Source organism: Ammospiza caudacuta, chromosome 21 (assembly GCF_027887145.1).
Source record: "Ammospiza caudacuta isolate bAmmCau1 chromosome 21, bAmmCau1.pri, whole genome shotgun sequence".
Lineage (NCBI taxonomy): Eukaryota > Metazoa > Chordata > Aves > Passeriformes > Passerellidae > Ammospiza > Ammospiza caudacuta.
The window spans coordinates 4628174-4645347 of NC_080613.1; the positions used below are offsets into that span (position 1 = coordinate 4628174).

At 43.1% G+C, this 17174-nt stretch overlaps 1 protein-coding gene across 1 annotated transcript in view; it reads right to left on the minus strand.

The window, feature by feature from the left end:
• The window catches only part of NUP214 (nucleoporin 214), a 36900-nt gene continuing 19726 nt past the window's right edge, over positions 1-17174 (minus strand). The window contains exons 25-36 of the mRNA XM_058818208.1: positions 16972-17047; positions 16195-16303; positions 15128-15230; positions 13548-13621; positions 10035-11792; positions 8562-8632; positions 7911-8067; positions 6459-6608; positions 5056-5227; positions 1688-1830; positions 884-908; positions 1-210 (exon numbers count right to left, since the gene is read on the minus strand). Of these exons, the coding sequence (XP_058674191.1) occupies positions 177-210; positions 884-908; positions 1688-1830; positions 5056-5227; positions 6459-6608; positions 7911-8067; positions 8562-8632; positions 10035-11792; positions 13548-13621; positions 15128-15230; positions 16195-16303; positions 16972-17047 (2872 nt within the window). The 3' untranslated portion in view covers positions 1-176. The remainder of the gene's footprint in view (positions 211-883; positions 909-1687; positions 1831-5055; positions 5228-6458; positions 6609-7910; positions 8068-8561; positions 8633-10034; positions 11793-13547; positions 13622-15127; positions 15231-16194; positions 16304-16971; positions 17048-17174) is intronic.

Below are 17174 nucleotides of genomic sequence, written 5' to 3' on the forward strand. Positions count from 1 at the left end.
TCAAGCCAGATAAAATAGTTTAATATAGAGCAAGAGCAAGTATTGCATAAAAATAAGCAAAATCTTTTTCTTAAAAAAAAAGTCTGAGAACTCGTATTTAGAAGAAAAGCTGGTTGGGTATCAATCATGTGGGTGACTCATGAATGCAGGAGCTACAGGAAGAGTTCAGGATGTCCCTAGCTTCTCCATCCACTAAATCCAGAGGAAGATCTGTGGAGCAAGATAAAAAGAAAACCACAGCAGTGAGTGCTAGAGCCTCCCTCAGGCAGCATTAATTCAGCAGATCTCTCAATCAAACCTGCAGTCTCCCTAGTACCAGCAGCTTTTTATGAGAACACACAAGTATTTCCAGCCTCTTTTACCTGAGCCTGCAGCAACACACACTGACTAGATATAATTGTGCTTATTCTAGAGCCTGCCATCTGCAGAGATCCATGTTCTCTCCATCTGACAGGGAAACAAAGTTTAGGAAACTTGCTGGAAGGGATCCAGCCAGGCAGAGGCAGAGCAGATGACAGAGTTAACCTTTAACTGTAAATCATCATCTCACTTCAGCCACCAAAGTACCAATTTATCTCATTCCTTGTTTCAACCTGATAAATGGAGCAGACTCCTGATTCACAGACACAGCTTGAGCAGAGAGATCATGTCCCTGAGAGGTGGAGAGGGAGCATGATCCAAGTGGAAATTTTCTCTTAAGAGACAGGTAAACCTCTCTGGAAAGCTCACATCCTGGACTGGGACCTCTGCAGCATCACCAAAATGGGAATAGAGCTAGTATTTAAATGCTATTTTGAGTGTTTGCTCCTGTAAACCATTCCATTCTTTATTCTGATTCAATTCCTATTTTTAAGGAAGAGTTAAGACACAAAATGGTACTTACGTGTTAGGTGATCCAAAACCAAACCCTGAAAGAAAAGCAAGATAGAAAAACAGTTGGTAAAAGGGAACACGAATGCTTAGGATTTGTAGTAAATGTCCCCTCCCACACACAGATTGAAAAATATTTCTTTCCTGCCTTAGGCCAGGAAAAAAGCGATGGGCAAACAATGAAAGTCAAATCTCCATCTACAAGAGAAGTGACTTGCCTGCCTCCTGAGAGAGCTTGGCTTTCACTGCTCATCAGCCAGGTCATTCATTAGCAGCCCTGCAGACAATGTGCCTGCTTTGCTCCTCTCTCCCTGAGCTGCTTTTTTGAGGTTTGTGCTTAATGCAGGCCCCTGGTGTCAGGCAGCCACCAGGGAACGTGGCCCTGCCTGGATCACTGTGGCTTCACTGAACTGCAGCACAAAAACATTTGGCTGTTGGTGCTCCAGCTCAATTTTTCAGTGCATATTCCTCTAACACTAACCACTTACAGCACAGATACCCAAGTGGGTACTGAAGAAATATTCCTTATTTCTCAGTATTTTCCTTGGAGAAGAAAGAGCAACTCCACAAAAAGGGGTGAAAAGCAGTAAACAGATGAGGTGTGCAGAGCAGTAGTGATGTGCTGCCATTGCAGCCAGCAGATCAGTCATGAATTAGGAGCTGAAGGCTGAGAAGGTGCTGTACCTCACCCTGCACCTCTATCCTCCTGGACATGGTGCCTTCCCTACAGCACCAGGCAGATTTTTGAGAATTCCCACCAAATTTCCAGGGAAAACAAGAGACATGGGGATGTTATGGTGACTTTAGCCTCTCCTACCTCCTCCACCTGTCCCAAAAGCTGAGAATCCACTGCTCTGGGTGCCAAAGCCTGTGCCCTGCTGGGACAGGGAGCCAAAGGTGGGAGTGTTCTGGTTTGCCAAGGTGCCAAACGACGCCGTGTTGTTACTGGTACCACCAAACCTGCAGGTTTAAAGAGAAAATCTCAGTTTGCAAACATCATCTCACTTACACTGGAAGTTTGTCCCCATACCCATGATAACAGTGCACTCCTTAAATGAGGATACATCAAAAGGTGGGATCAGTTGATATGAATAATTGTTCATTTTGGAAAGATTTCTTGCTTTGGGAGAATATTGTACATAGCAAGGTCTGTTCAGCTCCCATTCTAAACACACACCAGGCAAATATGTTCATGCTCACACACAGGGTATATTTTCAAGGGCTTGGAAATACCAACTCCAGCCAACAAATGGAGTATTTTAATTCACCCCTGTGTGTGTGTTGTCACCAAAAGCCTTGCTTCACAAACAGGGCAGCAAACACAGAATTGGTGTGAGCTGCTCAAAGTCAGAGCACAAACCAGAGCCCAGATACAGAACCCAGACTCTCAAATTTCAGAGGGTACCTTCCCCATTGCCCAGAAATGTGCAGATTTCTCAAATCCTTTCTCCCCCCAGCCCATTTTGAACTACACAAGGTTCCAGTGCTTCCCTGAAGATCTTCACCAACCTGGCACTTCTCCCCACCAACTCTAACTAATCACTTCCCTAATTGCCTTTGGGGACTGAAATGAGAAACACTTTTATATAAGAAAATGTGCCTTTCTCCACCCACTCTGTCCAACCAGGCAGCACAAAGCTCTTGGTGTGACACACTAATGAGACCATGACATGCAGTGTTTCTCTGCCCTTCCTTCCATTCTGAATAGAAGAAATGTTCTCAAAGAACGACCTTCAAATTTAACTTAAACTGGGCAAAATGCAGATTTCCAAATGACAAGCTCTGCTAAAGCTCTGCAAATGCACAACAATCCTAAACTACAGCCTGAGCAGAGCTGGACATGTCACAGTGTGCCAGCTCTACAGGGCTGTGCCTCACACAAACTCCTGTCATTTCTCACTTCAAACACAACCTGACAGCACGTTAACCCACCTCTCCATCCATCCACATCCAGGAGACTTGAAAACACCCAAAACACAGAGCTACATCAAAAGCTATCTCTGCAGACAAAAGACAGCCCTTGTAGCAATGTGACAAGCAATTCACCTGGCAAAGGACATCACCTCTGCTGCCCCAGACACTGCCAAGTGTGCACACTGCCTCCACAGACTGCAGAGACACCAGGGGCACTTCAGTGACTCTGCATCTCTGCTCCTGCTCTGCCTTCTCACCTCTCAGAACCACAAATGTGCTTTTCTCAGGAAAAGCAGAACAGATTTTTTATTTTAAAAAGAAGCAAGACTGGGTGATGTGTTCAGAACAAGAGGTTTCAGAGTGCTCCATCCTCTCAGGACCATGCTACAACACAAATCCTGTCTACCTTGTGTAAGGAAGAGGTGAAAAGAGTGACAAGAAAACTTGTGGTTCAAACTGCTCCCTTCAGGCCTGTTGGAAAGGCTGCACACAGTTTAAGTAAGAAACAGCTTAATATGGACAGATTTTTTTCCAGACACATAAAAGACACGAAATGCAGTCATTGCCTGGTAACAATTTAATCAACCTATCTTGCCCAGATTTTCAGGTCTTTTGTAAAGCTGCTGTGCAAAACACAACTGAGATGCACTTGAGGTTAGTTTATAAAAGCAAAATATTATTTGCCCACAAACAGTTGGAACTGCACGGTCTGAAGAAGTGTAGTGGTTTCTATTTCTGATACCCCCATAATTTATTGAGTGATGCACATTTTTCAGAATTGAAGCAGTATGAATCACATGTATTTAAGTCAGCAGAGTATTCTCAGGAACTGGGAGCTAATACAACACCATGTACTTGCAAGTAACTTCTTTGGAATTGGGATTTTTAAAGTTTCACTTCAAGAGAAAGGCAAAAAGGAAGTCCTGCACAGATGCTACAGAATTAAACTATTGCTCAACATTATGTGGTGAGATTTGGATTTTTGTAAAGATGCCTGGGAATTTTGCACACTCTTTTAAAGTTTTAAAAATCAACATCATCAGGGAACTCTGAAAACATCAGACTGAGTCTGTACCTTTCTAGTAGAGAAAAAATTGTCAAAGCTTCCCACAAGTGAAGTCACTGAATTATCTTTCTTGAGTCTGCAGACTGCTTATGCAAGCCCTCTTTTCCATCAACATGCTGCTTGTTCTGAATCCCATTTTATCTTTAAGCTCTCCATGTTGTCACTAAGCAGATCCAGTCTCAGTACAAAATCCTGCAGCACAGTGGCTTGATGATGGAACTGAACAAACCAGCAGTTGATTTAAGCTAAGTCATCCCTACAAACACATCTTCCTTTTAAGATTTAATTAAGCTGCCTGTATTTTCACTTTCCAAAGGGACTCCTCAAGCTGCTGCACATTCTGGACAGCAGGAGCACCTGGCTGAAGCCTGCCCCAGCTCAGGGGTACCTGCCCACACCTCACAGGAATGAACAAGTCACACTTCTGGATGCTCCCCTGAGCCTTACATAAGGGCAGTTCCTCCTGAAGCCAGACAGAGAGACAAACACTTGTGAAATTTATAAACACCAAGATAGGGGAGACATCCTGTTTCCTCTCCTCACTGGAAGTTTTTCTCTTTTTAATTGGCTCTGTTCAGTCTGACTGTAACTGCAGCACAATGCTGAAGAACTGCATTTGCTGCCTCCTGCAGAAGCTGCTTGGCAAGGTTTGGAATTTTGTATTTGCTGAACAAAGCAAGGAATGATGTGCTGTCTGCTCTGGTGCCAAGCACAGTCTTAGGGGACACAGGAACAGGTAAAAACAATCAGGGAGGGATAAATATGAAGAGCTCAGACTGTTACAAGTGCCTCATCCCACAGGTGAGAGAACAGCCTGAATTCTCATTAGCATCTCTAGCCCGAATCTAACCAGAGGATAAAGTGTCTGGACAGAGTAACAGATAACAATAATTGTTATTTTCTTTGCTAGGCATAGTTTGTAGTCCTAGATTTGCACACAGAGAAAATACCCCTGCATTTCCTCACACAGTTACAAGCTGACATCTCTGAAGCTAAAGATTCAACACAGGATTTACCAGCATTACAATGCTCACGCTCATTCTTTGGGGTGCAAATTTTAGTTTTATATCTTAATATTTTTGTCTTTTAAACAAACCAAGGACAGTTTGAGCTTACCAGCCAACGATAGAACATATTCCTCATGTCAAAGCAGAGGTAACCAAGCAGAACCTTGTCATGCAAGCAGGCTGCTTTCCCTGGCTTACCCAAATCCTCCAGCGCTGGCTGCTGCCGTCCCCTCGCCGAACACTTTGCCTCCCGTTGAGCCCAGAGGGCTTGAAAAGGTTGGGGCTGAACCGAATGCTGGCACCCCTCCAAACCCAGGGGATCCCCCAAAAGTGGGAGGGCTGCCAAACACTGGAGCAGCACCGAAGCCACCTGAGCAAAACAGAGGCAAAAAAGGGGACAGGAATATCACATAAATGATAAGGCAGAGAGAGAAAACAAAGAGCAGCTTTCCAGGTAGGTAATGGGGTGTGCATCCTATCATATGGACATCAATTTATGGAATTAATTCCAATCTGCAGGGTGTTTTGTTGTAAGAGATATGGGTAAGAGAAGTGCCTGAATGCATGAAAGAAAACTGCAACTGGCAAGTCTCCCCCATCTCTGAAGATCAGAGAGTAATGCAAACTTGGGTTTTAAGGGATTCAAGGATGCAAAGATTCAGGAGGTAGGGTATGATTTAATTCTGGTTTAAGTGGTGGAAACTAAAATGAAAGGATTAAATGCCAGGTCAGTGGAACTGCCTGCAGGAACTGAGAACTTATCTCTGCTCTTGGCAATTTCTTTTCAGGGGTTAGCCGCCTCCTGCAGCTCTGAATGGATTTCTACCCAGATTATTTCTATGTTCATCTGCTGATATTACTGGCCTGTTTCACTGTAGAACATGAAGGACACCTGCTCTTTTATTTGACCAGGGATGAGGATGAGATACCACTGCACCTTTTAATACCCAGGGTGAAATTCCAGTCCATGCCAAGGTAATGGATACTGTTTGGCTGTAAACACAAAAGGTCTGGAAAAAAAATAAATGCTAGGCCTGAATTATTTAAATGCAGATCAGATATTTTGTTACCTCTATCTCTAGGAAGTTAAGAGCATTTATCCCAGGGGCTGAAGCTTTGGTCAGCAAACACTCTCTTTAGCAACGTATATTAACATTTTTCACTTTCCTTTTTCCACTATTTTAAGTAGTGAAATGGGGATAAAAGAGGTTACAAAACCCAGAGCAAAGCTTGTAAGATAATATTCCAAGGAAGTATCTAAAACAAGAAAAATGTATTCAGTTCCATGTTCTGTACTCTTAACTTTACAGAACATATGACCAGAACTAAATTACACAGCTCTCAGCTCTTAAAGTGCAATGGGAATTTTTGGAATCAACACCTGAGGAAGTGGTGTACTGGATGCTGCATAAGAGAGAGTAAAATTCAGTCTTGGACCCACCAGTTAAAGCTCCACTCACTCAGCCATTTATTATTTTTCATTTATTGTTCAGAGACAATTCTTGTCCATGCACCGAGTCCAGGCTGTGCACAGCTCAGTGCAGAACAGCAAATATCTCCCAGACAGTGAGGGCTGTCCTAGTGGGTGCTCCCCAAAGTACCTGCTTTGTTTGGAGTGGAGAACCCAAAGCCTTGGGAGGCCACACTTCCACCACCAGAGCTGAAAGTGCCTGTAGGCTTCTGCTCTCCAAAGGAGGAGCTGCCAAAGCCAAAAGTCTTTGCTCCGCTGTTTCCAAATAAGCTTGAAGAATCTGGGGAGATGAAGAATATTTATAAACAGCCAATACTCAAGAAGACAATATTCTACACTGCACTTCATTAGCTGAAGCAGGAGAAAGGAAAATGACTTTTCTTTCCACAAGCCCCAAGCACACAATGAACATCACACTGACAACAGCACAGGGAGAAGCCAAGTTTTCCCTAATTCCTACAGGACTTTGTAGTTGCACCAAGATCCATTCTGGATTTGAGAGACCACTAACAAGCCTTTATTGCTGCAATCTAGTAAATTACCAGGAGGGATGATTTGTTTAGATGCATCCTGTGCCCCAGTCAGTAAAAGACAATTCCTCAAGTGAGAAATCCCAGCAGCTACAATCAGTCCCTCCAGACAACACAAATATCAGCAAACCACAAATTAAAGGTTCTCAGCTGTTTTGGCAATGCTCATTATTTCTACACAAGATTATCTAACAGGACCTTAAAGTAGGAGCCAAACTTCTCCAGCCTTACTGAGAAATAACTCATTTTCTTCATCCTTCATGAGCCTACAGGGAGTTTTTGCATCTGGAGGCAGGACACAGAACAACCAAAGCTTTTCTCTGGTAAACCATCTGTTTTGTTTCATCACAAACCGCAGAATTGCATTAAATGATTAAATTAGCAAGGTTAGAAAACTGACCTCAACCATTAATCCCAATGGATCATTAAAGATGTAATAAAATAAATGGATTTTCTCTTTTAAGGCTTGAAGTGCTACTTCTAACCACTTGCAGCACTAATTTTACAGCTTCCCTTTGTTCCCCAACTTTCATGTTCAGTCACTGCTTCCCCCTCTTTGGGCTTTCTACCTGCCTATCCATATGTCAGAGCAAATTCTGATAAAGTACCTTGCATGTGCTGCATAAAGACATTAATTTTTAGGTAGAGGTTCACAAAAATTCTCTCCCTCTCATATTGATGTGTTGCAATTTTTACAGTCCTAGGGCGATGAGAGATGATCAAAGCTTTCTAACTTCCAACCAAGTTGGAGGCAGAAATTCAGTGACAAGAATTTTGAGTATTTCATTTTAAGGAAGGATTTAGACAAGAATTCTCTACAGAATATAAATATTATTCACACTTCTTGTTTGTTTCAATGGCTTCCCTACTTGTTTTCCATAAACCTAGAAGAAAAATTCTGGATTACACATCACACATGCACTGGTTACTCCCTCAAAGCCTTTCATATTAACACAGAATTTACTCAAAAACAACCAGCAGAGAAGCAGATGGGCTCACAAAAAGCAGATGGAAATCACAGCACATTTTGTATTCTTGTTTTGTTCACTTACTCTGGGAAGCTGCAGATCCAAATCCTCCACTGGAGGAACTGAAGGGATTCTTGTTGGCTGCATCCTGGCTTGGCTTTCCTCCCAAACCACTGAAGAAGCCTCCACCTCTCCCACCACTTCCAGCTCCAAACAAGCTTCCACTGGAAGAAGATGGCTGCTAGAACACAAAAAAAGGACAAAAAAGGGATTTAAGCAAAGTCAAAGCAGCACGTGTTCCCCCCAGGCTGCTCTGCCTGGGTCTTTTCTCTGGATGTCTGAAGGGGCTGACAAACCAGCCAGCAATCACCTTCCAAAATGGAATGCCATGAAATTTTATTTAAGTCTCTCTTAAATCTTGTCCACAGCACAGAATAATGCCTTTGAGACTTGCCCTACACTTGTCCTACTTTCCACATAGCATGGAATAAAGGCAGGAGACTCACTGCATCTATCTTATCTTGCATCTGATAAAATGTTTGTGTCTCCATGCCCCCTGCAGTATTCATGCAGATGCTGCTTTGGTGCTTACCACAACAGCAAATATCTCCAGTACAGACTGGGACACATTTTATTTAATACATCAAACTATATTTTAAAAAATACATCAGAAATAAGGAACCCTGATCAAGTCCCCCACATGTAACAGCCCCACAAAAAGCCATAAATACTTGCCTGGCCAAAGACAGTGCCTCCAGTATTTGCTGCTTGCCCAAACACAGAACCTGTGTTACTAGAACCAAAACCTAAGAGGAAAATAAAAGAAAAATTAACCACTAAAACTATTACCAGAGTGTAAGACCAGGACAGGATAAGGACAGGTCTTCCATGCCAAAACAAGGATACAAATGATGTTAGCAAACATATCTAGGCTGGACAAATACAAAGCATGTCCCAACACACAAATAATAATTTACACTGAAAGTTTATATCAAAATCATTCTCATTCTCTCTTTGGCCAACTTAAAAACAGACATTATAAGGCCTTTTCACTTGTAGGATTGTAACTAACACTAAGAGAATGGAATTTCTGTTAACATGGCTACAATAACACTGCAAGTCGTGCACAAGCACTGGAGCATTCTGATTGCCCTTGTGTAAAGAGGATCTGAGCTTTGTTACCTGAAGACTCCTGTTAAAGATAATGAAATGTTTTGATTAAAAAAAGAACTCCCCTTTCCATTTCCCAGTTCACTTAAATGTGCCTTTTGTAATAAAACTTGCATCTCTATAATTAGGAACACCTTTCTCGAGCAGAGTTCACTTCCCACCATTTAACTATTCTCTGCTACTGTAGTTAAAATGAGCAAGCAGTTGCCTGCAGTGCCATCATTTTTAATTAAATGAACCTAATTAGTTTTTCTTCTTTGGAAATACATGCTCTCCATTATTACTATGCACTTGTCACTTTTCCCTGGGAGCTCTCTGAAGATTGTACAGAAAAACCTTTGGAAAAGCCCCAACAATATACTGGAGAACAAAAAGGGACTGACCAAGGAGGTTTGGTCTGTGCAGGAATCCAATTTAACTGTGTGGACAGGTAGCTGATGCTCCTGTTACTGCTATATTTAATTTTGAGATGTTTCCAAATGCAGAAGTGGATTTAACAGATTTTTCCCTGCAAACCCATCACTTTGAGGGCTTAAATTTTTTTTTTGGCCATCCTAGCTGATGATAGTGTTACACCTGGCTGTACATGCACTGTTGCATCTGTTCAGTGCAGGCCACTGAGGGAAGTGCTGCATCTGTGTTTATTCATTGCCTTGGTTATGGTTTCAGAGCTGCTCTGTCCCTTTCGTGCAACAATTTACATTTCCAGTTATTGTGCAACAGGCAGGATAATATGTACTTCAAAATTAAATTAAGGTAGACTAGTAAGTATAAAATGAAGGCAGGACTGGCTGACAAGGCTACATTCAGAGGCCTGCTGCTGAACAGTGAAGCAGAGCAAAAGCTTCTTTTGCCTCCAACATTAGTCTGCTTCTCACATCCACTGCAGCTCTTGTTCTTACTAACTGAAAACAAAACAGAACAAAACCAAAAAATGAGACCCATCAGGTGCAATAGGGGGGGAAAAAGGCATTAATGCCATCCTGCTTTCCCCAGTGATACACTCCAAGCCAGAGAGTGCCAACACTCTGCTCTTACCTGAGGCCTGGCAGAAGCTGAAGCCAGCAGAGGACGTGGTGGTGGTGACAGCAGCAGTGCTCCCAAACACAGATCCCCCCTGCCCAAAGCCAGAGCTCTGCCCAAACACAGGAGGGCTGCTCTGCCCAAAGAGCACCCCCCCTGTGCTGGCTGGCTGCCCAAAGGAGAAGGAGCTGGCACTGTTGGTGCTGGCTGGGGCTCCAAAAACATTCCCACTGCTCGAGGCTGCTGTGGAAGCTGCTGGCTGGCCAAAGGCTGGCATTGTCCCAAAGCCAGACTGGCTGAAGGTAAAGCCACTTGAAGAACTGCTTGCAGGCTGTCCAAAGACTGGTGCTTGCCCAAAGGCTGGCTGGCCAAAGCCTCCCGTGGTGGTGGTGCCAAAAGCAGAAGCACCAAAGGCTGAGGTGGCAGCCTGGGTGGTGGCAGTGGCCGTGGAGAGAGTGCTGGTGGTGAGCTGCCCAAAGGGAGAGGATGCTGTGGTACCTGCTGGGAGCTGTCCAAAAACTGGGGGTGTGGAAGGAGTGGCAGCAGCTTCTCCAGCAGGCTGGGTAAATGCTGAGCCAGAAGAGCTGGAACTTGGTGGCTGAGAGAACACTGAGGAGCCTGCAGACGTGGGGGCAAACACAGAGGCACCAACAGCTGCACTCTGCACACCTGTAGTAACATCAGAGGTAGAAGCCAGAGCACCTGTGGCTTCTGCAGGAGAGGCAACACTTGCTGTGAAGGTTGCTGCTGACACATTCTGATCTGCAGGGGTGGCTGTGGAGACAGCAGGAGGCACTGGGGCCTTCAGATCACTGGTGGAGGTGGGAGCAGCCACGGGCTCAGGGGCAGGAGGTGCCACTGTGGTCCCAGAGCCCTCTGGGACGGTGTCCCCAGCTGTGGCCTGGGGTAAGGCTGGCTCTTTGAGTGGCTCTGAGAGCTGTGCCTGGGGCTGTGGCACTGCAGCTGAAGACCCAGCTGCTCCAGTTTCGTTTTCAGATGGTTTTTCTGAGCCTGGTGGTAATTTGGCATCCCCTGCAGACTTACTGGAAGTTGCAGCAGGGACAGCAGTTTGTGATGAACTTGAGAAACCTCCAAACGAGAGGGATGTCGAAGCAGGGAGAGTAGAAGGGGCAGGGGTGGAAGTGCTCATACTGTTTGTCTGCTGAATACCAAATGAAAAGGTGGGTTTGCTACCACCAGAGCTTCCAAGATTAAACACCCCAGAAGAGCCTGTGTTGGTTAACTGGACATTGCCAAAGAGACTGCCCGTGGCACTGGTGCTGATGGACAGGGGTGCTGTGCCAGCTGATGTGACTGAGGTTGAAGCAGCTTCTCCAGCTTTTCCTAAAGCCAGGGGAGCAGTAAAACTAAACCCAGAAGATATTGTAGACACTTTAGTTGACTGTGTTCCTGCAGCACTGGTGGATGGTGCTTTACTGGTGGTCTTGGCATTATCATCTACTTGACCAACCCGTAGTCCTGAGAAGCTCCCAAGAGTTTCCCCAGCTAGGTTGCCCTGAAACAAGTGATCTCCTGGTTTGGATGGAGCAATATCCAACTTGCCAGAGGTTGTGGGGGGAGCAGAAGATGATGTTGCAGCAGCTTTGGTTGACTGGGTGCCATCTGCTGAGGAGCTACTTCCTACTACACCTCCTGGAGCACCTGCTGGTTTGTGGGACCCAAACACAAAGGAGGAGGCCTCAGCAATTGCTCCAAGTTTGGAACTCCCAGCAAACAAAAATGAGTCTGGCTGAGCTGATTCTTTTGCAGGAGCTGTCAGTGAGAGAGACAGAGGAAACAAATTGAGTTAAGGTATGCAAAGCTCATTTATCATTCTTGCAATAATGGTCCATTTTAGTGCTTCACAGACTGTCAGTGCTCCTGCCTCAAAGCTATAAAGCCTCTGTCCATCAGGTAACTGCAGCCTTCACATCCATTCAGGACACAACAGTGACACCTGAAGCCTTTATGGCCAGGGTGGCAGTGACAAACACTGCTAGTGTCACATCACTGCCTCCACTTAACCATCCTTTCCTCTGAGAAGAGACAACTCCAGCCTTTGGCTCCCATTTCTTTTTCAACAGTTTGATAAAAACATGAAAGACCTGGTTATTACAGATCATTTTCTACTGACACCACTCTCACCTCTTCTTACTTGGTTCAGGTAAAAAAATTCCTGACATTTACTACAGCACTTTCTTTTTAAACCAATGGCTCAGAACAGTTAAGGTCATAAAAATACTTTCTGACACTTGAAGAGTTTTCCACAAAATCAAATCTTTCTTTACCAATTCAGTTATTTATAGACCACCAACCAGTTTTGATACAGCTTGTTTTCAGCTTTGAAAAACTAGAGAAAAACTCTCAAAGGTAATTGCCTGCCCTCCATTTCTAACCTACACTGCTGTCCAACAGGGTGAAATTGTTAAAGTTTTAAGGGAGACTGAGCTAGTTTTATTTAATGTACTGTCATTTCATTTCTGTGCACCAAACTCTGACCAGAAAACACTTCACTGGTGTTTGGACAAAGAACAGGAAATCTTCATGGAGCTCAAACAACAAAGAGCAAAAGTTTCTTACCAGATCTGGTATTATCTTTGTGTTTTCCTCTATATTAAGTATATTTAAGTGACTGACATTCAATAACGTAGCTTTATTTTCCTCCCGAGGCCCTGAAATTACATTCTGTAGTTCTTTCATTATCAATTAGAGAGACAGAGGTGCTCCTACCAGCTCACAGAACAGAGTGAAGTACCTGCCCTCACACAATGCTGTGGTTTACAAGTCTGCCTCCTGTACCCCCCACTCCTGCTTCATCTCTGTTATTTACCTAAGCTTTTATGTTCATCTCCAAATTTTAAGCCCAGCTCATTCTCTCTGCTTAACATCAAGAGTGTCAGTAGGATTACTGTAGCTGTGATGTCTAAGGATAGAAACAAGCCAAGATTTGTAAGAAGAGGTGATATCTTTTATCAGAGGGACCAACAACATTGGGAGCAAATTTTCTGACTGTATGATCTCATCTGCAAGACTGAAATTAAAGGCAGAAAGCTTCAAAAATATTACAAAGCAGATTTTATCAGTTCCTTTGATGAGACTCAACAAGGATCTACCTACGGCATGGAAAATCAGCCTCTGTATTGTCACTTCAATTTTGGAAGCAACACAAAGCCATTCCAAGCACTTCCCTCTGATTACTAAATGCTCAGTGGATAACAGTTCTATGTCAGTCCACCTCAGCAAACTTAAATCTACAGATTAAAAACAGCAGAGGAAATGACTACAGATGTTACCCTTTCCATAATCTAGTGCCTCCTAAATGTTCTTGGCAACAAATATTTTGCTTAATTGATGGGTGGGTGGCCCAGATTTCTGTGTATTACAGGGGAGAACCCAGCATGTGTATGAAATGTTATTGCAATTTTAGTAATAGAAGTGCAACACACAACAAGAACCACATGGATTAGGAAGAGTAAACACTCTGTTAAGAGGGAAGAGATGCTGTTTGCACAACTCTCCCAGACTAACCTTGAGAGGGAGCGAGGCTGGCAGGCGTCTGTGATGAAGCAGCTGATGTGACACCACCAAAATTAAATACAGGCCTAGGAGGAGAGGGGAGAAAGGGAAAGAATGACTTAGCTCAAAGTGCTGAAATTTCCAACCATATGATGGGCACAACTCAGAGGCTCAGATTTCCAGTACAGACTTGCACAAAGCCAGGCACACAGGAACAGTTTCTCCAAGGATTAACAGCAAGAGAGAAGCATACACACACACTGTGCTCCATTTGTTCCCTCGCTGAAAAGGCTTCTAGAGGGTTAAAGAGAGTCAGGGCTCAAAGTTCTTTTCACCACCCTCATCCTTCCATGTTCTTTCCTTTCTGTGGTGTATTTCTTGCTCATGCACCAAAACCTGATGAATTTGGGTGAGAGGAAAAACCACAGAGGTAACTAGAGTTTGAAAGAGGTAAAAGGGAAGAATCAGTGCACGTGCAGAAGGGAATGACTGGATACAACCATCCATCAAAAAGGAGATCACTCATAGCAAGACAAAAGTGAAAAGTTATCATGACTATTTTACACTGAAAATATTTTGTCTTGCAAAAATACTGTGATCTTTCATAATGAGTCTTGCAGAGATCTCCATTCCCTGAGGCTTTTTAAGCTTTCTCTGATTCTCAAAGACCAGCTGCTGATACAGAAGTCAGGCCATGGGACTAAGACATCACTGACAGCAGCACTGTATTTAGCATATGGTTTACACACTGAGGCACTGCACATGGGACAAAGGGAGGGTTGTTTGCTTTTTGAATCTGAATTTCCATCACTCAAAAGGACTCTTTTAGCCCTCTGAAGAGCCCAGCAAGGCATTTGGGTAGTATTCACTTTAAAAAAGTGCAGAGAAATGGGTAAGACTGGAAGAAAGCACCCATTTGAATGTGTGTGTATTCTGAAATACTTAATGCTGCCAACTTCACAGAGAAATTCACTTGAGTGGTAGACCAGTAAACACGCAGAACTTCAAACAATCATTCCTAAGGAATTATCCCTCTCCCCTAAACATAAGATATAACCAAATAAACATTTTTGCTATCCCTGAAATTCCATAAGAAAGATTTCAGAGTAACTGTATGTTCATAATATGTGCCTTGCTCTGTGTTATTGTTATGTAACAGATATCACCAGATGGCTTGGGGGCCCTCTTGTCACCTTCATGAACTGATTACTTTTCCAAGCCAAAACACAAAATTTGTTCTGCTGTATTAAAATGAAGAAGTAATTGTGACCATCAGTACATATTTCAAGTCCTAACAGGTCATTTGTTTATCAGTAGATAAAACCCAAAAGTAAGCCAGTCATCCTTTACTCTTGATTAGTTATACACTGAAAATTCTCAGAGCAACATGATATTGAGTCAAAATCTCAAAGACCTTCACTCAGGCTTCCACAAACAAGGTCTTCAAAGGATTCTGGTACAACCCCTGCCCTCCCAGTCTAACATTGCAGGTGCCATTTTACAGTTCTGCACAGCTTGTAGGCAACACCTGCTGTAACAGCCAAAACTCATATTTAATGTCAACCACAAAGAAATTTAATGTTCATACAGACCCTGCAGAAGAAAACAAGGATGTTTTGTTAAGCTGTGAAGTTGTTGCTTGTACTGATGTCACAGTAGAAGAAACAGCTGTAACTGTTTTTACTGTCCCTTGTCCTGTAAGTTACAAGAACAACAAATAAATATACTTTTAAAATAAATTTACAAATTAAAAAAAATAAACAAGGCATCCTGTCATCTATCTATTAGAAAAGCAGGGATTAGCTTGCACACACAGTCTATAATTTAATAAATTTCTAATAAAAAGGAAGTGCTATCAAATTCAGGAGCTGACATTTTCAATAAACCAAAATTTAAGAAGCATTTGCCAAGTCAAATATGATTCCTAGCTATTTTTACTGCTTCCTACCCCTGGCTAAGAGGCAACCTACATCCACGGATTAAAGGCAAAAGACCAACAGAGATGGATTGCAGACATTTATGCAAGAGGCTTATAAAACCATGCCCAATGCAAGCATTATTGTCTAATACACATGAAAAATCAATTGCTTCCTTCCCCTAATGTTTCCTCTTTCCCTGTTAAGTTGTAAACTGAGCACTCCTTTCTTTGCAAGCTTCCCAACTCTGAGACTGATCCCTGTGTCTGAAGTGGCTCTGAAGTTGGTCCTACAGCTCAATGTTCAATAGATCCAGCACAGGAATTAGATCAAGCTTGTTCAGGTACTCCTATAATGCTATGTGGCTAAAAATCAAATCAGCACATTTAAAATCAGTAGGATTTTAATGTTTTAAAAATGAAATCTGCTTTTAATTTGCTGTCAAACCACAGTAGCCTTGTGGAAGATGTGCTTTCAGCATTCCCTGATAAGAGTTACAAGCCCTGAATGCACTCTGAACAAGGAATTGTGTCACTAAATTCTAGATGCAGGAGCAGACAAAACACAGGGAGAGTAGAAAACCACTCTCCTGTACTTCTGTACCTTCATTTTTACAAATTCTTCCCTTCAAGACTGGCACAGCAACCTCTCAGTGGAGGCAAATCTGTTCTCAGTATTCTCATTCTCTGGACTGTGCACCCTGACATCTTGCAAGAGACATCCAGGCCTTATTTCCAACTTACCTGAGATCTTGTTGCCTGATGATGTTGGAGCAGCTGTGGATGCCATAGGAGAGGGTGCACACACAGAGGAAGGGGGAGTCTGGCTCTTCATTGAGCTTGTGAGAGATGTCTAAAAACACAGCACCACTTCAGGTCAGTGAAGTCTGTCCATTATCAAAGGTCTTTCTGACTTTGGTTTGCTATTATCAGAGTCATGCAGTGACTTAAGAATAAAATAGAGGTGGGTGGCTGCAGCACTTAGAAGAGCTCTGCACTCTTGGGCCCATTATGTCTTGACACTTAAATAGAGGGTCAGTCCTCAGCTTTTTCAACAAGCCAGCAAGCCTCTGTGGGCAGCAGCTCAATGATTTCAGAGGACAAAGACTTCTGCATTGGGGTTTTTTGATGCATAGATATAAACCCCAGCAGCTTGTCAACTATTAAGCAATATTTTCAGTAGAACAGCAGGGTAATAAAGAACTCTCTCCTTTGTTTTCCTGTAACTTTCTTTTTTTTTTTGTGTGTGAAATTTAGTTGTAGCTACCTAACACAGCTTCCTTTGCTGTTAGCTGCAACCATCACTGCAGCAAGGCTGTGGCCATTAGAAAGCTGCATGTCTTCAGAAGTGAGAAAAGACAAGACATAACATAAGATATGCCTGACATCACGCTGTCAAGGTCACAGATACAGAAATGGTTTGTCAAGAATGCAGGGCAAGCTATGAAAATTAAACCCCCAAACTCTGCTGAGCATGCCCAGGTAAGTATTCCACAGGGAAAGGGCTCCCTATCAAAATACCTGCTTAGCTTGATTTGTAGCAACAGTTGCCAAAACTTGATGGACTGCCTGGGCTGCAGAGTGAGGTACAGATGATCTAAAAAAAAAAATTAAACAATTATATGAATAACTAGTCTGAAAGAGGATTTCCTCTCCTCTCCTCTCAGAAAGCCCAGCTCCCAGAAGCCTTGAACAACAGCCACTATTAAAGATTCCACACACAA